General features: G+C 38.6%; 1 protein-coding gene across 2 annotated transcripts in view; it reads left to right on the top strand.

Annotated features, from left to right (window-relative positions):
* Positions 1 to 24,130, top strand: part of LDAH (lipid droplet associated hydrolase) — a 120,742-nt gene that overhangs the window by 9,913 nt on the left and 86,699 nt on the right. The window contains exons 2-4 of one of the 2 annotated variants that reach the window (XM_080586040.1): positions 266 to 357; positions 3,753 to 3,911; positions 22,785 to 22,919. In XM_080586040.1, the coding sequence (XP_080442166.1) occupies positions 3,758 to 3,911; positions 22,785 to 22,919 (289 nt within the window). In that variant the 5' untranslated portion in view covers positions 266 to 357; positions 3,753 to 3,757. The remainder of the gene's footprint in view (positions 1 to 265; positions 358 to 3,752; positions 3,912 to 22,784; positions 22,920 to 24,130) is intronic. The other variant, XM_080586039.1, reaches the window with a different exon arrangement.

Raw genomic sequence — 24,130 nt, 5'->3', positions numbered from 1 at the left:
GCATTGTGAATGCAAAGGAAGGTTGCTTTTACTGTTAGCATTTTGCTTTAGAGTCACCAGCAACAAGGATGAACGTGAAGAGATCTAGTTGTATGGCAGAAGTAGTCTCTTCCTTGTGGATAACTTTGTTTCCAAATATTCTCATCTGGTGTAGTGGCAATGGGTGGAGTCTGGTGGTATGACACGTAAATATACGTTTGTTTGTAAGTATCTTTAAGTATGTCAGATGTCTTTAAGTTCTCATGATAGGCTTTGCTGACTACAGGGTGATTTGCTTCATCCGGAGGTAGAAACCGAGCGGCTGGTCCCGTGGTTCAGCAGTCAGTCCCTCTGCTGTAGCCTAGATCTCTGTATCCAGTAAGAGGAGTTTGCTGTCAGGTAGACACCTGTGTTAAGGGTGTGTTAATCCAGGGCTAAAGCCCTACCCAGCAAGTCAAAGCACATGCTTGTGTATTCTAGCAGAAGTTCAAGACATGTCTTTCCCACTGGATAAACACTGTTGACAGAAACTGTCCTTGTTGCAATACTTTTCCATGGATGCTTAAAGAGCGTATGGGTAGGGGTTGGAGATGAGAGAAAATACTGCATGGGACTTGTTTCCTACATAGTTGCATCTCTAGCCCTGTTCTTCTCTTCCACAATGACTCATGAAACTCCTTCTGGTCACGTCTGTGGTTCTGAGTTCTCCTTAGCTTGCCTACAGCAGTGGCGCGAACTGTGCCCTCTGCCAGCTGGCTGAGCCAGTAGGAACCTCATCTCAAAACCCATCCATTAAATGCATCTGGAAATTGATGGGCTGTCTTAAATATTTCTATGGGAGATACAGGCAATTAATTCCAGAGATAGATGCCTATAATGGAAGTATTGTTCTTGAAAACTGCTTTTATGAAGAGCAAAGGAGAGCCATAGGTATTTGGGAATATTATTCATTTTCTCTTAAAACAAGTCAGAGTAGCATCCTAGAAGTATATCCTGTTCCTTTTCTCTGTTTTTCTCTTCAGTCCATCTATATTACTACAGACCATAAAATTCCAAATAAAAAAACCAACAATGAATAATAAAATAAAAATCCTTAAGCTTTTACAAAGTGTGAGTACTAGGAAACCTTTTGGAATTGTCTTACGTGGGCAGTTTTTCAGAAAACCATTTTTTTTAGTGCACAGTCTTACTGCAGTGCTGTGCATAGTAGAAATTGGAAGTTATATTAAAAAGTGGAATAAAGCTACTACAGAAATCGATGTGAACCTGAAAAGTCTACCATTTCAGTCTAAAATGTGTTGGCCTTCCTGTTTCATTTTTTAGTTTATGACCTTATATTGCAGATGCTACTCGTGAATGAAGAATTGCCAATGGGATTTCCCTTTGGAGTTGCTCAGTAAAATCAATTCAGAGTGAAACTTGACAAGCTGTTTTTTTATTGGTTTGCAATTAGAAACTTTGTATGAAATTTATTTTTTTGGATAAGGCTTCTTGGATTGTAAACACTTCAGAAAATGGATGACAAGCTAAAAGTGTACAGTGGTTGTTGATGTAACTGGGTTTCTCTGTCAGATGCTCTTGGTGTCTTTCAGTTTTGAGTAATTAAGAAATAAAAAGCAGGAATTATGAAAAGCGGACAGTACTCTCTGCAAATTATTCCTTATTATTAATGTTTGAAAGTATTCACTTCAATTACTTACCTTCCCGTCACTGTAAGCTAGTAACACGGTGAATAAAGTAGTAGTAAAATTTTCTCGTTTGGCATTAATAGAGCTTTTTTTGTGGGGAAGTAGGTAGGTGGAGGGGGGGGGGGGGGGGGGGGACTTCATCCAGAGAATAGTGCTGTAATTGAAAGCACTAAACAACACTTCTTTCTTCCCCCCAGAAGCATTTTCTGTTTGTATTATGCTCAATTTTTTCAAGGTACTTTTTGTTAATTCAAAATAAAGTACTATCAGTCTTGTCCACTGTTTTACTTAAACCTTGCAAAACTTCAAATGAGAACTGGGGGAAGTGAGGAAATGTTTCTACAAGTGCATTTTGGTTTATGTAGTTGAAGATTGTTACTTCATGGCTTCATTCAGATCTGTTTCTTCCACGTTGTGTAACACTAGGCATTTTCGACTTTGAGTGTCCCTCCGTCAGGGTCCTGGAAACTTTGGCTTTAAATGTCTTTATTTTCTAGTGGCTGCTCTGCAGTACGAACAGGACAGATATCCATGCTTTAACAGTCTTTGTTCAGTGTGAGATATTTCAGTATGGTAATAAAGTAAACTTACTATAACACTTTTTAGAGCTTATGGTTGAGTTTACATGCCTGAAACTTCACAAACTGATTAGGAAATAGAATTTGGATCCATGTATTCAACAATGAATGGCTTTTTTTTTTTTCTCTAAGCTAAAAGATTTGAAAGTGCTAATGTTATCCTAACTAGATACTTAAAGATTAAAGATCAATTTTTTTGTATATTTATATTTTGGTCAACTTTAATGTCAGTACCTGGTACACCCTGAAAGTTAGACTTAATCACACACAGACAAAAAAAAAGATTCGAATAACAATTTGATTAAATTGGAAAGAATTAAGACGGACGGCTTTTTCCATTACAGATGGTCATATTTTGGACCAAAAAAAATGCATAGTCATTCCTGTAATAATTTAACCAAGCCTTTCAGCTCCATGTAAGTGAGGATATTCTGCTTGAGAAGCCTGAAATGAGGTTCTTCTAAGATGGGAACTGTTTTGTAGAGCTTAAATAGCCCTCAAAGTTGATACAAACAGCACTGTTGACCTACTGAGTACAGGTCTCAGTTCTGAGTGATGCATATATGTGACTGTACTCCAACAAGGACAGACTTCTGACTCTTCATTTGATAGCTCATAGTTCATCTCAGCGACATTTTGATTTTTAACTAGTCACTTGATGAAGAAGCTTTTTTTACTTAAGGGAAGATGCAGGAGTTTGTTCAATCAGCCAGTTCCAAAGTGGTACCCTATTAGTACATGGCCATTTCGTGTGTGACAAAAACATGAACTGATGAACATGCTGTGCTTATATGGCACCGTGCTGTTTTATTTCCCATCACTGTATTCAAATAACTTAAGAAAAGTTGTAAAGGGGAGCATAAATACGTGCCTGAAGTGTTCAAATCTTGATGAGCTTTAACTGACAAAGGCTGCTCTTTTAAACCATTGAAAGCTTCTAGATAATTTAGTTGTGTTGGACTTAAAGATGAGGAACTCAGCTACTGCTGGAAGGCTGTCTGGTAACTAGCACATTTGCCTTTTGGCTTCCATCGTTATCGTTTCCTTATGATTTCTTTATGATGCTGTGTTCCCATAGTGAGGCACACAGAACTTGTGAAGGCGTTCATGCAGTACTTCTCCTTGGTTTGGTATTTTTTTCTTTTCTTTGTCTTCACATATGTTTCAACTGAGTCTTTCCTCTGTACTCTGTGAATAAGAAATTTAAAATTATTTGCCTTTAAGGTAGACTAGATATTATTGTCCAGTTCATCATTGTATACTTGTGACAAAAAATCTGAAGTGGTAGTGTGCATAAACTCTTGCAACTTATTCAAACATCAAATATTGAATCGGGCCTCTGTTTACTGGAGATGACAGTTGCTTGGGAGGGTAGTATTTTGTTTGTTGTTGGTGGATTGTTTTTTTTTCTTTCCCCAGTTGTTCTATGGGAAGGTACAATAGCAGAGAGCAAGCTATGTAAATATTTGCTGATCTCTTTCTAACAGTATCTTTTTTTGTCTTACAGCAAACATGAGGTCAGCATCAGAAGAGCCAGTCCCATTACATGAAGAATTTATCTACTGTTGTGGAGCTGCTACCCATGTTTTAAAATGTGGGCCATGGAAGGACCTCTCGAAAGATCAAAGTAAAAATCTCCCTAGGCTCTTATTCATGATTATTCCTGGTAAGGGTCTTTTTGTTTGTTTTTAAGCCTGGAAATGTGATGAATTGGAATAGGCATATTCAATTTCCATGTCAAAAATGTTACTAGATAAATGATGGAATTTGTCATATACACGCGGCTAAAAATCAGTGTTATTACAGTGGTGAAATTCCTTTGTTATACTGGATTAGTACTGTTATCTATATTTTTAGTAGTGCCTTAAGGTAAAACTGAGAAATTAGGATGTCACTTACTCTGTGGTAGCTGTTTGCTGACAGCATTGTATATTCTCATCACTCTTTCCATTTATTTCTTGTATGTTAAAATGCTACTGCCATGTCAGCCTTGTGCTAATTGTTCAAGTATATTCTGGTGCTTATGGGCTGGTCTTTACTTAGTGCTGAAAGGGTGCCCAGGTCCCATTTTTCATTTTTTACAAGGTTTTGGAAGCACTGTAGAATATTTTATATCCATTTCTTCAGGCACAATGATTTTATGTCCTAGCCTCCTGTAGCTGAATAAATAGCCTAACTTTTAACACCATCACAGTGAAGTTTAAATACTTTCTGTAACTGAAAAGAAGAAATAAGTGTCCCATTATTTCATCTTGCTACTGCTTCATGGGAACAGATTTTTAAGCCTGATGCAGAGTGTAAGTTTTTCCTAAAGACCATCTGTATGGATCCGAATTGTTGACCAGTTTTGCAGAGGTGCAAGCATGATTTGATGCTCTTTGATTGCTGATTTCTTCTAGCATTTTTGGAAGTACTAAATGAGCAGGTAAGTGTTTCTTCCCCTAAGTTCTGGAGACTTGGTCTGTCTTCAGGTTGTGATGCCCATCTTTTTGGGCTGGTGGTAGAGCCTTGTAGCTAGGGTAAACCTGTAAAGCTAACAAACACCAGTAGAAGGGTTTGTAGAGGAAGAGTGCAAGTGTCAAATGGCATCTAAGATGAGGCATCACTCCAAGGCATGTCAAGTTACTTTGCTTGAAATGCACCAGGACACACAGGCTTTATAGGCTCTATATTAATCACAGGAAACTTGTCTACAGGAAAATGTAGTGGCAGGGCTACCTGGATCTTAATTCCTGTGGGACATTTGTATGAGGACTTTTAATAACATTTTATATTAACCCGATAAGTAATCATAAATAAACATCAGTGGGATATTCAGAGTGCTTCTGTAGTGATGTGCTAGCTTTTGTGAGCAGTTGATTAATGTTTTTGCTCTTATTTCAGAATTATGTTGGTAACGCACTGGAAGTTCTCTCACTGAGAAAACAAAAAATGTAACAACAACAACTGCTAAGCTGCAAAAAAAAAGCTGGCTTAGGAAATAACTGATGATGGTGAGGGTGTTTTCTGGCAGACAGTAACCAACCAGAGTACCCAGTGCCTCTCAGCTTTTCCCCCTGCTCCGTAACTGAAGTCACTGTGAAGTGCTAAGTGTTATGTCCTGTTAAGAACAGATCATTTTTGCTTGCATAAAATATAAAAGCAAGGAACTTTTCACACGAAGAATCTAAAAGAAGAGTGATGCCATTGTGGATATGGTGTTTCACTTACAGTGCTTGTCTTTTGTAACAGTTGTAAAATAAGCAAAAAGCAACCAAGTTGTCATAACCCTTCTTTTACTAGTTTTACAATAAGTAGGTGTTTATTTCTTTTCAGGTGATAATTTAATATTTTGGACTTAACCACATCAATCTTTGCATCTAACGCTGATACCAGGATTTTATTTGAATAACAAATGTTGATATTGAGGAATGCAAAGATGTGTGTACATCTGAGTCTACTGAGAGAGAGATCCAAAAATAATAATTCAACAAATGTTAGATTTTCAAAGCCAAGTGTTTAAATGTTGAATAATGGCAAAATGATTTGAATTCTGACTTGAATCATGGTTGCTGCTCAACACCTGCTACCCTTTCTTACAAATCCTGTGCATTTTTTGCTTATTTCTGTTTTGCTCTTGATTTGTCTTGCCATATCAGCCACTTCCTTTAAACTTTCCTTCAGGGTTCCTGTTGACCTCCTGCTTTTGTTCCTGAACAGATTATATTTTGACTCTGATTAGTTTCTTGCTGTCTGGTGTCTCCAAGGGTACAGCGCCACCGAGAGCTAAAAGCTTCTCTTCTAAAGAAAAGAGATTTGTGCCTTAAGAAGCCCAGACAAAAGAAAAACACACCAAATACTGTGAAATGCATTTAAACAACTGATTTTTTGAGGCATTACCCCAACATGTGAAATTTCCAAAGCTTTCTGTTAGGACTGTGTATGCTTTCACTCCAGTATCCATACCTGCCACCTACGGTTCATTTTGGGATATGATGAGCTGGGTGGCCTGAACGTCACTGAAGAAGGAGCTCTGAAAAGCCACCAAAGCAGGCAGAAAGAACATTTAAGCTGACTTCTAAGTTACTTGATTTGTAAATCTCCTCCAGGGATTTTGAGTATTATGGTGAACGTTTTGGCCAAGATTACACTGTTGTTCTGGAGGATGCTTCTGTTGGTTAACCCATGTGGTAGTGCTGTTTGTTCTTCTGGTTCCTCCTTTTTTTCCTGCTTTTTCACCACCTGGAGTTGGTTGAAGATACTAGTTGCATCATTTCGTAGGATACTGTAAGACTTTTTCAGGCAGAGACAATTATCTTGCATGTATGTGTGATTCCTCTTCCTGAGCAGAAAGTACTGAAATAGGCCTGGCAGCAGTAAATTAAGGAAAAGTTTTAGGAAATAAATTACCTTACACTGTTGCATTGTGTATTGATGGGAACAATATTTCTTTCTCTTCTTTTGCTTTGTTTATTCACTAATGATATGTAAATAATAAATGTTTCTTAAAGCTTCTGACTAGGATGTGTGACTTTTTTTTTCACCTCTTCATATCTTTGTTGCCCTGTAAAAGAAATACTTCATTTGCTGTCTGTCTTTTGGAGAAAATGTCATATCCTATCTGACGTACCTCATCTATAAAAGTGAAGTGTAATGTGTTATTGCTGGTTGATACTTAATTTGGAAACTGGGTCAAGAGAAATTGTTATTTTTAAGGCATTTGCCTCGAATGACTTGATTTAAACTCTTTTCTTATGTGTGTTACTGTGAGATGAGTGTCACATTACTTATGGTTGCAGTTCCTCCTTGGAAGAACAAACTAAAACTCCCTTTTTACCTTGGAAGTGTAGTGAGGGCAAAACCACGGCGTCGCTATCTTCGTTTTGGCTACCCAAATTCAGTAGTCAATCAAGTCACCCAAGCTCCTTGCTGTGACTGCCAGGGAGCTGGCTAGGAGCTGGCATAACATAATGCCTTTTTGCTTCTCATAAATCATTTTTTTTCCTGGTTTGATACATGCCTCACTTCTGGCCTTCAAGGAGAATTCTGTCTGCCAACACAGAAAACACCGCTCTAGGGGAGATCCGGACATTTGGGTCATCTGGCATCTGTATACCTAAACAGGATTAGATAGCATTCCCCTCATGGTTTTGTAGCTGTCTGAGTATGAAATGTAGAGCCCTGCTGGGGTCCAACAATTTTCACACTTGAAAGGCGTGTATCCCGGGCTGAGATCCCTTGTGGGATGAAATAACGAAGGGCAAAAGGACAGTTTGGTACAGGTCGATGGGGGGGGGGGGAATAAAATACCCAGACAAGGGTAGCTCTCCCTCAAACAGGGAAGCGTGCGCAGCCAAGTGCTCGGTGATCCAAACGGAGCATGGTTAGTCCTACTGTGGGTGGCGCGTTGTTCTGTGCGTTACTGCTCTGGTACGTGCGTTCCGGTGTTAATGAAATCCATGCGTGTGATTTTGTTTACATACAGCCCAAACAGGGCATGGGGGGGGCAAGTATAGAAGAGAAGGATGATAAAATTCTCAGTTTCTGCTGGGATTGCAAGACACTTGAGAGTAAATCCTATATCCTCGTTTTCTTTTTGTTAGTCAGATTCCTTCCTGATGGGGAGGATTTCTCTCTCCCATGACTTATTTTTTGAAAAGGGTTGAGGGAGCTGGCTCCAAAACATTCTCGTATTCTGAAGCCAGTGGTAAAATTCCCATCAACTTCAAAGGAGGCAGAAGTCTGCCTCCTGTGGACTGACAGCTTCCCATGCTTGAAGCAGTTGAAATGCAGAACATTCAGTGGAGTTCAGTCTCATTTAACAACAGGCTAATGCTTTTACATATGGTGGTCTGTGTACGCTTGAATAAAGGATATGCTGAAATGTTTAATGTGAACTTTCTTGTTTCATAACATTTTTCCTTGTGTAAGCAAAACCACTGTATAGGAATATGTATTTATTGAAGTAATTACTGTGTAAAAGGCCCAATTTGTCCTGTTGTCCTCAGTCAATAATATATGTGTGCTTGTTTACAGTTCTTAATATGAATTCTTTTCTATTAAAATCAATGAAATTTACTCAGAGTAAAATTAAATGTATACGCGATCAGGTTCCCAGTTTTCTGGAAATGTAGGCGTTACGGGAAAGGACGGGAATTATTTTTTTCCTCTTGTGTTATAAAGGTCTGTTTTTTCCTTTTGCAGTGTTTGTTTAGTGTAAAATTAGCAGAGAAGTATAAAATCTACTACAGCAATATTTAACATTGCTTGGATTCATTGGAAACCAGGATCCACAGAGTGTAATGGAATATTTTTTTTACTGTTTTAAGAGTATCTGTCTATTTGTGTCTGTGTACTTATGAAACATTTAACTTTGTAAATAAATACAGTATGAATTTTAAAACCACCGTACTGTTTAGCTCCATCTTCATAAAGTTTTTCTCTTGTGTTTCGTTGCAGGAGTTCATTGCAATATCTTCATTCCCAGCATCAGTTTTGTTACCGTTGCTGTAAACTAGGCAACTTTGTTATTTGCTATCTTGTACTCAGGAAACGTTGTTCATGGTTGATAATGAATAATACAAATAATATTTTTTTGTGGTAAAGCATGCTACAGAAGTTTTGTTCATTAATATACAGAAACCTCAGAATTTGCTGCTTTGGCATACATGCAGAGCGTTCCCTATGCTTGCCAACTTTCTTGATCTGCCTGCTTGCAGTCAGATTGCTGCTGGGATATTGGATCATCATATTGTTTTACCAACTTATGCAGTGGCTTGGTGGTGTTTAAGTCCTTATAGGCTTTAAACAGATGCTTTCTTCAAAGTATAAAGATTTAATCTCTTGAGATAATCCTCCCAGTCAAGAGTTGCTTATGGTTTTCTGCACGACAGATGGCTGAGACTTGGATTCTGATCTGCTCTTAGGAGTAGCTACATGTACTTTCACAAGACTGCTGTCACTTCAAGACTACTTAGCTGTTTTTCAGTAGTGAAAATAGTACAATTTTTCTAGATTATGACAAGTCTTTAATGTGTTCTCCCTTGAAGTGAGACTTCCTGTTAGCTTTAAAGGCTTTGAAGTTCTATTTTTGACTATTCTGCAAGGACTCTGAAAAGTCTTCAATACTTTGGCTTTGTCTTCATGTGTTGCTTTGATATTTAAAAATCATCTATCAACATTTTCATAAGAAAAGTTTATTAAGGTTCAGTATATAATAATACTTTGCATTAAAACTAATTGCATAGCCCTGAGGCTTAATAACTTTGTATTTTAACATTTGTTTTTTTTTCCCTTTGCTATTGTAAAGTTGTTAATCATTCTGTCTGCTGAGCAATCACGGGAATGAGTAGTTTTTCAGAGGCCTACCAAAGGAGCTACTGTTACCACCAAGACTAAGGACTTTGTCATTTAAAAAAAAAAAAAAAAATGTTCCTGGCTCTACAAACCACGTAAAGCATGTTTACTCCAATTCTCTTCAGTTGGATTTTAGGATATGCTTTAATTTAAACAAAATCAATGGACTTAAATGGGCCTCTTGCTGTATGATCTGTATGTTGTAACCATTTGTCAGCAAGAATTGCACGAGATCTTGTAAGGACTCCCACTATTAGTGGATTAGGTTGCAGCATATAGCTTCTGGCAGCCTTGGCCTCTATGTAATTCAGAATCTGGTACGTGAACCTTGGTACTTAATGCGCGATTAAACCAGTGAAAAGCAAAAAGAGCAAAACTGTTTGTGAAGCAGAATCAGCTTTTGGAGTGAGACCATTCAGTCGTTCAAGGGAGGCACTTCCCTCCTCTGCCTCCTTTGCACGTCAGTCAGTGTGTCCTCCCCGGGGCATGGCAAGGTTCACCGTTCACACAGGAGCGGAGGGAAATACTGCTGGCAGTGAACAGGCAGATGAAGAGGAAGGATGACTTTGTACCTCCTGGGCAAGGGCACTTCGAGGTTCTGGCTCCTGTTCTAGTGCCGCGTACGCTTTGTGCTCACAGTCACTGAATGAGCTCCAGCAACAACTTTATGAACAAAATCAAGAACCTGTTCTGTCTGCGTTAAGCAGTAAAAGATTATTTTTTTGACTGAATAGTGCCAGAGCTCCAGCAATCAAACTGTCTGTCCAGCCCCACCTGACCTTGTACCTTTGCAGTTTTATCACTGTCACTACCTGGTCATCCAGGCTTCTTGTCCAGGTGTGGATTGGGATCTTTATGTATTTTTTGGAGGGGGGTGCACCCAAAAGGTAGTAAACATAAACATATGGATAACCTTAGTTAAATAGTTGATTGGAATTAGCCCCTTTTCCAAGAACTGTTAATTTCAGCTGCCCGCTTCTTGCCTTCACAGCCATACTGCATAACACTGAAGTCTGTGTTTGTTGAGTGTTTGGTACCAAACAGAATTAAAAATTGCTAAGGAGTGAAAATTGGTGCTTAAACACAGTATGGAAAGGGTATGCCAGAAGAGGGAGCTGTTCTAAAGATTAGAAAAAAAATATAGCATTTCTTGGAAAGCATTTTGCTGTAATAGCCAGCTATACCATACACCAGCAGGCTTCAGGCTATCATCTGAATGCATATGTGGGCACAGACTGTTTCTCCACAGTCTGTGCATTGCAAAAAAAAAAATAAATAGTTTTATAGGACCATTCATGGGGCAGTGATTAATGGTTCTGGTGGTTGTTGAAGGTCATAAAAATGCCTTTAACTTGTGTTATGGGGAGCAAAATAAAGGAAGTCCACTTAGAGCAGAGAATGCAAGGACTGGAATGTTGGGGCTTTTGTTCCCAGCCTTGCCACTGGGTTGCTTTTCAATAGATGCTTCAGTCATCCTCACAAATTGTGTAGCAAACCACCAAACAAATCTTCATTCCCATTTGCAAAATTTATCTAATCTATCACCAAAGTCTCTAAGCCAGCATTCAGTAACAGTCAGCTAACAATGTGTAAATAAATTACCAATAAAAGCACAACTGGATAGAGTGAGACAACGAATACGTCCTCTCCTAGCATGTTTAACTCTGGGCAGCTCCACTCTTTCTGGTTTTGTGAAATACTTGTACCAGGACATGTATCATCTTCTGTTTGTACAGCACTAAATACCCAAAGGACATTAAGGAAAATAACTTATCACACTTAAATACTTCAGCTCTTTATTATGTTAAAAAAAAAAAAATGCTGATTTTGCTTTGGATCTGGGTGGTTTGAATTAAGTAATTCTTTTAGATGCAATGATAATTTTGACATGAAAGTCATAGTTTAACTGCTCTCCTGCTAATATTGGAAAAAAAATGCATATGATTTGTTTACAGGCTTAGTTTTCATGATCTGAAGCTAACAAGTTTTTTGTGTGCATATATATATATTCACACATTGTTTTCTGTGTGGATGTATATTTACCATCATGTTAGCACTGTCCTCTGTGTTTATCTTCTTACCTCCAGTAGTTTCAAATAGGAGTTACACATGTTCTGCTAGCTGTGCTTATTCCCACCAGACCTTCCCAAGTAGAGCAGCACTGCTGTTGTCAGTTCTCAGCTGAAGAAATGAAGCAGAGAGGAAGGGTACCTCATTTTTAGGTACTGAAAAACAAAGATATTATTGATGATATGTTACACCTCATGCAGGGAATCGTCCTGAGAACCTTGTTGTGTTGGACTCTTGGCCCCTGTGACAAGCACGACTGTATCAGAGGACTTGAAGCAGCCACTTGCAGCCTTGAACGTACTTCTTGCCTCCTGAACTGCTGCTCGCAGAAAGCCAGCTGGTATTCCTAAAGCTCTCAAGAATATATTATTTTTTTCCTGTATCCCACCTGTCTCTCTAATGACCTTGTGTAATCAATGTCAGGCAATCACAGCTTTCCTGGAAAGTCTCTGCTGTTCCTTGCTTTACTGAAAGTGGGATGTATTTGAACCTCCCGTTGGAGACTGGGAGGAGGACCTGGGGTATTCATCGAGCTCTTGCCTTCAAGCATCAAGCCCTTGTCTTAAGGCCATAAAGCAGACTCTGCTGAGTCTGAAGTATAACACAAGTTAGAAAATGTTTAGTTTATATATTAAGACCCACCAGGCACTGGAAATCTAAGAGTTTAATGCTTGGAGCACTTAAAACAAACTTCGTAAGGCCATAATTTCACAATCCAAAATGTTTGTCAACAATAGTGGCATAAGGTATTCCTGTTCCCACCACACTGTGCCACTCCGCCCCTCGGTTACGCCAGAACAATAGTTTGGGAGGTCATGCTGTGAGTTAAGTACATACATACATTTATTTCTGGGGTCGATTTTAAGCTGGAACCGTTCCCTGTTTGGGTTCACAGCACGGCCCCGCAGTTGTGCCAGTGTAAGTCAGAGGCTGGTGAGCCATGGTAGGGGGGTGGGAATGGCAGTCTGGGAGGGATGGATGGGGTTCCTTCATCAGGCTCCGTGCAGAACTTCCCGTAGTTGGGTTGTGGTGTCCGTCCTCAGCACGCACAGCGTGTGTGTGGGTTCACACGCTCTGTCTTGAGACTTTTCTGGAGCAGTTGGTGCCCCACGGGTCACACCAGGCGGTAGCGATTCGCAGTGAATGTCCCTGCCTTGTGGCTTCTGCTGGTGTTCGCACCACAGCTCCAGATAAAGCTGCCAACTCTTGATATTTGACCCTGAGTTCACAGATTTTGATGCGGAGAATTCAGATTTTAGGTTGGTTTGATTTTTTTTTTTCCTGAATAAAAATTGACAGCTGAAAAGGAGCTTTCTTACACTTCAGTAGCTGGTATATGCAATGCAACAGCAATCAATGCAAACAGGTTACAGTCTAAAGTCCATGTAGCATAGCAACCTAGATAGATGGGTTTATATAGGGTAAGAGAATATGTATTTTCCTTCCCCTTGACTACAGGTTTTCTTATCAGAAGATAAGGTAACAAGAGCATAGATTTATATTTCTGTGAGAAAAGCAGCAGAACACTTCGGATTCACATACTTGCATGCAGCTGCTGCTGTTCGGGGATGGGCTGGGCATCGGTCAGTGAGTGGTGAGCAATTGCTTTGTGCATCGCTTGCTTTGTAGATTCTCTTATCGTTATTATTTTTAATACCCCTTCTTTTTCTGTCCTATTACACTGCCTTTATCTCCACCCAGAAGTTTTACCTTTTTTCTAGTCCTCTCCCCTATCCCACTGGGGAGAAGCGAGCAAACAGCTGCGTGGTGCTGAGCTGCCTGCCGGGTTACACCACAACAGCCTGTTTATTATTTCCATTTTTCTCATTTAGAAAATGGGAATAATGAAATCTTCCTGGGTCAAGTTCTTGAAGACTTGTCAATGAGATGTGCTGTCTGGACTCGGACCAAAGCTCTTTGACGGCTCTCCTCTTTGTTCCATGGGGATAAGCAGTTTGACTTGTTGAGAAAACAGTTCTTTGTGGATAACACTAATTTTTATGTACCTGTCTGGTTTCTGCTTTCTAACTCCAGTAAAACTTTGAACACGTCAGCTGGTTTTCCCCCAATCTTTTGGAGCAAAAGGGGACTCGAAGATACCAAGAAGATAAGAATTTGGATAGAGAACATACAGACTGGTAGAGCAGCCCCTGAAGGAATGGTGTGCTCTATCCTATGTTAGGTATCCTGTATTAGATAGAAGAAAATTCAATTCTTAGGACACTGTACTCCATTATTTTTGCTGCTTATGGACTACTTGTTTGTGAGTAATATTTTAAAATATGCTGACAGTTGTGCTTTGTTTACTGGGTCAGCCCACCAGCTTCCATTGTCTTTAGAAAATAAAAAAAAATGTATCTTTCATTAAAAATAAAAAATTCCTCATGCAAAGAGGAGTCTGTATGTCAGATCTAGGCTTGAAATATGCCACTTTTGTTGAATTTCCCAGTGCTCCAGCAGTACCTCTGATGGGGGCTTGGCACATTTAAGCTTGTTAAGTTGGAGGAGGCAGAGTAATGACAGGATGGTTGAAGCTCCAACTGTGCTTGACAGCATTTCCCTCTCCTAAATCTGGGTGGCAGATGTGACTTACTGAAGTGGCTTGCTGAAATTTCTCTGTCTGTAGTCTTCTCTCCATGTCCTCTCCCTGTTAATGAGGCGTTGTTTTCAGCATGGATTCTTCCTGCCTGCCTGCCCACAAAGCATAATCAGGAGAGGAAGTAATCCCTCTCCTGCAATGTGCAGAAGCTTGGCTTGAGTTATGGAAATATTGTGTTCTAGAGTATTTTGCTTTGTTTGACCATTTAAAGAAGTTTTTATTTTTTTCCCTATGATGTCTGAGGCAGAGGGGAAGAAGAAAGTACCTGCCAGAGGACCCACCTATGATGGAAATCCAGTTTAGTCATGTGCATCATGTACAAATAATGCAATTAAAATGTGTATATTTCCTTCTTTCCTGGCATCTACTTCTAGAAGTACCAGAGCTGATATTTCCATTGATAATAAATATTTTGATGTAGTGATCTCTTAAAAATCATGAAAAATAAATGCCTCCTTTCAGACTCTAGGTAACATGTGGTCCTATTTCTATATAGTAACTCCAATGGACCACTGAAACGAAATAAATTTCACCCATTATGTTCAGCATCTAGATTATGAAAACAATAGAGCCAAACATTCAGTAAGTCATCACTCTTGGTCCATTGTTTTTCTGCTGTGAGCAGGATAGAGGATTATGATCATTGTCCTGATTTCCATTTTTGAGAGGAAATCTTGTTTTTTATTGATGGATTTAAAAGCTCCCATAAGAATAAATAAATATTTAGTAAGATGTACGTAATAACGCCTTTCCACCTTTAAGTCTTAGATCTCTCATATCCATTATTAAAGGCTTCTCTTGTGGACAAAAACTCTTCATGGTAGGTCTTAAATGGCTAAACATCTGTGCTTGTCCTGCTTGTCCACAGTGACTTGTGTTTATGATGGAGGAAAGTGTTTGACTGAAGCGTTTGAGTTGCAGAAGTCTTCATGGAATATCTTCTCAGGACTGGTTACAAATATCTTTACTACATGGCCTTTTTCCTCAGTCTTGGGTTTTCTTCATGGTTTATCATATGCAGAACAGGTCATTGTTTTGTCTTACCTTTCTGAACACTAATAAATGCAAGCACAAAAACATCTTAGAATGTTCCTTGACGTTCTTGACCCACAAAAAGAAATCTTTTCTTTCCACAAAAATTGCAGCAACACATTTTCAGACTTTTTTCTAACATCTGCTGTCTTTGTGTTCTCTATAGCTATTTGTTACCTATCTGTAAAATATTTTATTCTGAAGTCTGTCTTAAGGAAGAAAGAAAAATAAATGACCTTGAAGCTCTCAAGCTTATACTTTTCTCTTTTTGTAGCTCTCATCAGCAGTACAGCATAGACAGATCTCTGATACAAATTTGAAAATTTAATTTCTGGTGCTTTTTGAATTTGTTTGCTTCCTGCTTGTATCTTATTCAAAATCGATAAAATCTGCAGAGCTATTTATCTGCACAAAACAAATAATTTGTGGTTATCTTGTTTTTGAATTGTTTATTTTCGTCTTTGTATTCTTCCTGCTGATGTTGTCTCATCAGGGTTGTGTTATTCAAATGTTTCGTAGGCTTTATTGTGAACCCATTTGACACCAAGTCTCATGTTCCTCTTCTGCCCGCGTCCTTTGTTCTCCTTTGTTTCTTTCACAAGGAGATTAGTTTTCTGTTGCTCCAGTTCTGCTTCAGTCCCTGAAGTCAACTGAAGAATTCCCACTGGGAATTCCAGACCCAAGGTGGAGCTCGCTGCAGGATGGGCTGTAGCACAGACTGGGTCACACACACCAACAGCCTGTGGGTTTTAAAGTAGTAAAATCTGTCTTCATCTGCCAAAGCAGATGTGCAGGAGACAGTATGTGCAGGTGTGTACCAGGAGATGTAATTAAAAGTGTTAATTTTTAATCTAATATGCAGAAAATTGAACAAAAATCAGTTAATCGTGAGCTCTGGTAAATCATGGTTATCGTTTTTAAAAATATAGTGAAAAATTCAGTTTCATTGTGAACTCATGTTTTTCAGTTTCATACTTAGATTCTTAACTCCCTTTCAAGAATCATTTGTTTATAGGCATACTGAAAGAATCATTGATAACTTTATTTCTTTTTATATTTGTTTATGTCTTACCTGGTTGAAACATTGAACTCACCAGATGTATGTCAATATTTACGTTTATAACTGTGTTACACTCCTGCAACATCAATTGCAGACAAAATCCAGTAGATTTCCATTGCCAAAATCAGGATTTCAGACTTGTTTTCATATCTGTCTGGATAGATGCTTTTAATCATTACTATGAAAAAAAAAAAAGGCAGAAAAAAACAGAAAACTGTTCTGTCACAGTTTCCTGGGATTTTTTTTTTTCTATCAGGCACAATTGTCACTTAGGGAAAAACAACGTTGTTACTTTAATTCAGGTTTATTAGGCTGTCCATGGGACCTCTTCAGAGGTGAATGAACCCACATTTGTCATAAAGGTGGAGCAGTGTTAGAGAACAGCAAGGCAGGTGTACTTGCTTTGTGAAATGCGTGTACAGAATGTGTATTATAAAACCTCAAATATAAGTTTTATAGCTCTATCAGGCTAAAAGCTATATATATTTTCCCATATATATAGAGAGAGATGAGAAACAAATATATATATATATATATGGGAATATATATATATATATATGGGAAATATATATATATATATATATAGGGGAAAAATGTGCGATGTTCTTGAAAAACCTCTGTAATAAGCAGTTACAGGCACCTGGCTGAGTCCTTATGAGATTCCCTGTTTTCACAACCACATTGTGAAAACCTTTCACATTGAGGTGCTTTCCGGCCAAACTCACGATTCCAGAGCTAGAGAGGATCAAACAAGAGTTTTCACATGTGTTTCTGCATACTGTCTTTGTTATTATTTGCTCTTTGGCTGATGTTGCTCCCCTCGCACACACTCTAAACAGAATACAGAGCTAAGAATTTCAGTCCCCTCGATGTGCAAACAGGTGAAAGTTTAATTGACATGAGTTTGTGATGGCCATTCAGATGTTATTTGGCAGGTTTTATTTGAAATTCCTTGACCCTGCACGGCAAAGAAACCTGTGTGTTTCCTTTTAAGGCCTGATCGTCAGCTGTGGTGTCGGTTTCTGCAGTTTTTTCCCAAGTGTGAGAACATCATTGTATTTTTTTTTACATGCTCCATTTAAATCCTCCTGACATCTGCGTGGGCTGCTTTCCATTCATTAACATAGGGGAGTTGCATCTTCTTCCATGGTGGCTGGTCAGACGCCAGAGACGGATTAAGTTTCCTTGAGCGAGGAGCTTGTCATGTCGATCCTTCGGGCCGGAGCTGGGAGCTTTGGCAGCTCTGCAAAGAGGCAGTTGGAATCATTGCCACAAAAATGATTTTTGTGTGGTCCTGCTGTGCGCCCCTGGATTTCCAGCGTGATTTATGGCTGCTCGTTTAAAAACAAACAAACAAACAAAAAGTCTGCATTTGGTTTTGTTGCAGGAGATTGTCGTGTAAATACTGTGGTATACATACTTAGTTCCGAAATTGTGGATTATTTCTAAAATTAAACTCATGGTAATTGCTGGCATGTTTTCCAGTTCCTCAAAGTTCTCTGTAAACCCACTGCTGGCTGTGTATTTCCCTTCTTCTATTCATGTAGCTGCTTCTATTCTTTATGGTCCTGCTGAGGTCCCAGAGGAAACAGAAAGCAACCGCTAGAGAAGTGCACGAAGCACCACAGCCCGGTGCCAGCTACTGCTCCTGCGGATGGGCAGGCTTTGGGAGACGCGGCTGAAAGCATCGAGGACAGTGCACAGGGCCCAAAAGCTTGGTTCAAAAACAAGGTGCAAGAAACAGCACAGCTGTTTGGGATGATTTAGCTACACATAAATTTCTCCTCCTTCACTCCCCACCCCCCTTGGCATTTACTATAGGCTGAAATAAATCTTTTTCGGGTTAGATATCCTTTCCAAAACTGCTAGGAATTACTTTCGTTTTGTCTTTTAGTCTCTCTTCGAGTGACCTGTAGCCATTTTTGAGCTACCCCTTTCAGGAGAGAAGGCTTTTCCTATATGTTTTGTTGTATATCTTTATACCTAACCTGAAATGTTTCACAATTGTGGAATTCATTGTATGTTCCTCAGTAAGTCTGAGAATTATTTTTGAACAGAGTTGTCTAATACTAATGCTCACTTGATTACAGTTTACATTTTACATTAATATTTGACTGTTGCAGAAGAATTCAGTATTCTTGACAATTTGTAAGAGTCAAAAGCTGATGTTGCTTGTGGGGATTAGGTATGGCCTGTGACTTTTTAAATAATCCTTATATATTATATATTTGTTGTTTTGCATCCAGATTTAAGTGGGTAGATTGAGTTGCATTGATGGCATATGTACCTAGATTGAAACCTCCTGAATCCAGGTAATTTCTTTCTTGGAAGTGCAGCATCTCAAGCATAAGTGCATATTTCCTTTTAAGACAGGCTAAGTTTGTCTTTATGACACTTCGTAGAGGAAATAACGTGAAAACGGGATAAAAGTGATTATCTATCACTGATATCCTGGGGCAGATACTTAGTTTGTACAAGTTGTTGTCTCCCCACTGCTAGCTGTCTTAATAAGAAGGAAGCTGCTGGTGTTTAAAATCTTAATGGAGAAAACACTAAGAAGAAAGTATTTGAAAGCAAAATTCAGGCAAATGCATGTTTATGAGTAATTTTCACATTCTTAATTGTTTGGAGATTAACGAGTAACTCCCTGTTCTTGAAAACCTGTATCTGCAGTATGTGTAAGTGGATAGAAAACATTTACCTCTCCCTGCATAGCTCAGAGTTGCACCCCTGCAAATTCTTTCAGGCTGCCCAGTTTTGCTTTAGCAGTACGTGGAACACGTCAGGAAAGCAAGGAGACTTCATCTTCAGATTAAAAATTGAAAGACTTCTGGTTGTATGTGGAACAGCTGGATGAAATGACTTGTGTTACAGAAAGGAACAGAGAAGGTGGCAGGAGTTCCTTGGTTATTGACATTTGTGAGTATACCGAATAAAGTGGTCCAACCGCAGTCCGATTCACTGTGCAAATTGTCCATGTAACATATTATTCCCATGAAATGCTTGGAAATCTTCTGCAAATTAAGCTAATCCGTAGTGTTTTAGAGTTTTGTGTCTTTTTCTGTTATGGCCACCACTTAGAGCTATTGTTTAAAAAAATTTCTGAAACAACATAAACGCAGTTTAAAATTAAGCACAGTTGAGAGTAACTGCTTAAGATGTGCTTCTTGGTTCAGATGACTGCAACTTGAGATTTGCTGGCATGCATGAATGATTCAGGTGCCCTGAGGTGTCTGAGGATTGATGTGCTATTCAAATAACTGGAGTAACCTTCAAATCAGGGAGGTTAACATTGCATTTACTTATGGTTTCTATTTTTTGACACTTTGGGGCTGAGTGAAAGAACATAAGCAGGTTCGTTTTGATGTACTGGGAAATCCTTAAAATGCACAAATGAGCACTGCGTTACCTCCATGCCTGTGTGATGAACCTGGTTGTTCCTTTTATTTAAAATAAAATAAGATTGTTTAATTGAACAACACTTTCACTGCAATAGACAAGCCCAAACTATTGTTGATCACAGACTGTTGTGCATATTAAGCCCCAGATATTTCCATTAGTATTTCCATTACTGTAACTCTTTTATATAGAAAAAAAAAATCTTTATCCGTTTAGTTTTTTTGTTTGCTCCCCTTTAGACACCCCAAAAAACTTTCTGTCTTTTGACAGATAGAAGCTAAAGTTAAAACCGTATAAAATAGCTGACTTTGCAGAGATGCAAGTTTGATCTATAATTGGAGGTTAACATTCTCCACTTAGCAGCTCTGTGTATACAGGCTTTTCAAGAGCCGGGACTACAGCTCTGCTTTTACTTAAGTCAGTGAAAATCTGGAGTAACTCCACTGAAACTGAAAGTTCAATAAAGAACGAATTTATAGCTGCTTTACACATGGTGATTTCTCTATAGAAAGCTTTGCTGTTAAAATCTTTGTTGTTGATTTTCCTTTCCATTTGTGCCAGCGGTTCTCATTCATACCCCTTCAAGGCATTTTAAAGTATCAATAGCAGATCTAACAACTGACCCCACAAAATGTCTTTTACCATGAGCAGGTGTGTGCAGAGAGTGGGGGAAAGGGGTTGCTTTTGCATTTATGGATCTTCTCCTTTATCTGTCTAACATATACATCCCATTTATCACAGAATAAAAATCCCCTTTTCTCCAAGAAAAGTAGTACCGCGCTTCAAGCTCTGTGTAGTGTTTGATCCAAAGCCTCACTCAGTGGTTCATGAGCACTTCGTACTTACCTGATCATCAGCTGATGGCTGAATCATGAGGGTCCTTACATCCTTACATGTTAGGTTCACCTGGCTGAGGATGGGAAGGACATTTGAAAGACAGCTGTTTTTATTTTCCTGCCTTTCTTTGTTTTGCATTTTTAAAGGAGAGAATAATTGAAACAGATACTCAGAAAAAAACGTAAAGAAGAAAGGCTAGTTTTAAGATTAACATGATTCCTTGATCCCAAGATTCCATTATATTGCAGGACTGAGTATAGTGCTGAAACTTCATGACTATTTATATTGCAAAAAATGCACTTTACTTTGGGTTGCTGCTACTTTCATCTTCAACCTTGCTGAATGACAAGTTTCCTCTATGTAACTCCAACCCAAGAAGCTTGACAAATGTCTAGATTTAATCTTATTATCTCTGGGGCTCCATCTCTGATACACTTTTGAAGTATAAAAATGAAAAAAGTAGATGAACATTTTTATGGGTTAAATAAAATGAGGTCGTAGGAAGGTGGGAAATGTAAAGGCTTTATGTGTGACCCCTGGGAATTTTAAATGGATTTTCTGGAAATCAGCTTCCAAAAATTTCATTGTGCATTCTTGAGTTTGTGTATGCAACAGCTTATTTTAATTCTCCTTTAATTTCAAGCTTACAAAGAGATGCTTATAAGCACAAAATAACTGACACTATTCTCTTTTTTTTCTCCATTTTCCAAATCTATGTATTCCAGTAAAACTAATACTGTTTCAAGATCAGTTTTTTTTAAGATTTAAAAACCATCGGAGACTCATAGTCTATTACATGTAAGTGATGGATGAAGCATGTGTAATATCTTGCCTAGAGTGGAAGGCTTTTATGTTCTGCCCGTGTATCATCACTGGCGTGAACAAGGGGCTCACCAGCTTCTGAGCATGTGTCTGTGCCAGAGGTAGCAGCGGGTGCCTGCTGCACTGCTTCTCTGTGGTCTGTAAGTGCTCCTCTGGAAACCCTACACTGAGGGAAAGCCTCTTTGGAGAGCAACGAGCTCACTGTATGTTATCTGAAGAGCAAAAGGGTTGAAGTAAAAGAACCCAAAATGCCCACTGTATGAAGGGAAGAAGGGGAATAAACCCACATTTTACCTCCGCCTGCCATTTCTACAAGTGCTCGTTTGATGTCAGCTCCAACTCCTCTCCTTCTCTGCCCCTGTCAGTACTTACACTGCCTCAGCCTGTTATTACAGTCAGACTTTTACAAAGGAATTTACACAATTTTAGTGTTGATCTTTTTTTCTCCCTCATATTCTTGCAATAATACATTTGTGTTATTTTGGGACGTCTTTGTCTTAAAAGCTGAATGCCTCTTTACACAATACTGCTCTTGCCTCCTCCTGCTGTTGATGATATCCAAACCAAGAATTGTTTGGTATGCAAGTGAAGGGCATACAATTGAGCAATCATAGCTACAATGGCAGGCTTTGCTGATGTCTAAATGATAATAAGAAACCAGTGGGGGACTACCCTGGAAAAGGAAATAAATAGAGAGAAATTATATGTTTTTATATATGTGTGGAATTTTTATGTATCCTGGGGGAATCGGGAAGCAAGGCTTGCTTCATTTTCGTATGGATTTACTCTCAACTTAAGCTCCTCGACACTTTGTCACTGCTCATATACAAAAGAAAAACAAACAAAAAATGTGAGGAGTAAAGATTAAAGGTTTGTATGGAAATCTTGAAATCTTGACCAAATGACCAAATACTGGATTGTCTGTAAATAGCATACCTGTTTTCAAGTGGTAACAGAGAGATATTCCATGTTCTGAGTGACAGATACCTGGATCAAGTGGTACACACGTTAATGTCTGTGATATTTTTGTAAGATCTCGGGATTTCTTTACATTTGCCTGATTTTCATGTGTCTTGATGGGAGAGATAAGCAAGCTGCTTGAGCTTTAATGCAAAAGGAGATTTTCTCTTGTGCTGGGCTTCAGTTTTAGCTTCTGCAATTTCAGTTTTAGCTTCTACGTTTTCTGCGATATGCTTCTCAGGTGTGCCATGATAATGGAATTAAAACAGTTCAATAGCATAGCCCCTGAGTTTGGGAGAATAAAAATTGGAGATGTACTAAAGAAAATAACAAATTTAAGTATAATGTTGCTTAGTTTGCTTTGAAGTACCTTGCTTGCTGTTGAAAGGTTAATATTGACTGTGCTTTTGTGTTTCTTTTGACAGGTAACCCTGGACTGGCAGGTTATTACAGGACCTTTATACAGGCCTTGTACTGTGGACTAAATCAGCAGTACCCCGTCTGGGTTGTGAGCCATGCCGGACATTGTAAGCCTCCTAGTGGTATGGAGATGATAGAAGGTACTATAACTTGTACACACAGATATTTGTAACCTCTCTCATTTCTCCAGCAGAGCTTGTGCCTATTAAAAACAGCATGTCAAGTTTTTTTAAATGCTTTCATTATATTTCCACAAAACAGTTTTATGAAAAGAGAAGTTGCTAAGGGAAAGAGTATTTTTAAATAAATTAGATTCGTCAGTCAAATAAATGCTATTAAGAGCATAGGAGAGTTTGCTGATTGCAGTCTTGAGAGACAAGAGAGGAAGGTCTCAAATGTATTTACATTGAAAACAGCCGATTATAAACGTTTGCCTTTTTTTTCTTAAAGGAATATCCAGTTCAGAGATTGAACACTTGAGGACAGACTTAATTATCTCTGAATTTAAAAGTAGTTGTACTGAAGTAGTGAATGTTTAGGAAGCAAGTAAATGTTTCTGAGACTGGGGTATGGGATGTTTGCAGGGGACAGGTTGCTTGTCTTTTTGTTAAAAATCTTTTGACGTGCCAATGACCAGCAAGACATGATAACCAACTCTATGTGGGTATTGTTAATGTACAGCATTGGAAAACTACATACAGGTTGATTTAGAACAGTGATCTACAAACTTTTTTGATCGTGCACCCATCAGTTAAAAGAAATTTGAGCATACACCATTACTATCTATATTTTTTCATAAATTATATGCACGTGCAACTGAAGTTCTCATATTTTCTTCCTGCATCCCAATGCGTATGCACCCCACATCAGAGACCACTGACTTAGAGTGTGCAGACATTTAAATAGTTCACTTAACATATAAATGTTGCTTTCTGTGAAGTAATAAAGGTTTTAAAATGAAAGGATGTGTTAATATGCCTAGTTATATTTAGATCCAGTAGAATTTGGAAGTCTCAGAAAGACTAAAGCAAGTTTCCCAGTAGCAGTTACCAGTCACAGACAACTTTCCTAATTTACTGGAGGCACATCATATAGAGAAAACTGAACAAAACTACGTCCTTCATTTTTAGTTCTGTATGGTATCTTTATACTCAGAGAGCTCTTGCAAACTGTGCTCCAGAAAGACGCGCAACATTAATTGAACATTTCATTGTCATAATTCTACTTGTAGCACTCCACTCTGCAAAAAGATTTGAAAATTATTTTTACTCTCTGAATGAAATAAAGAAGTTATATCTCAGTTTAGACTTCCTTACCCTTCTCAGCTTTTAAAAGTGATTGAACAGTGCTG

The sequence above is a fragment of the Anser brachyrhynchus genome (genome assembly GCF_964034855.1).
Source record: "Anser brachyrhynchus genome assembly, chromosome: 3".
NCBI lineage: Eukaryota > Metazoa > Chordata > Aves > Anseriformes > Anatidae > Anser > Anser brachyrhynchus.
This window is presented reverse-complemented; position numbering and strand designations above follow the sequence as displayed.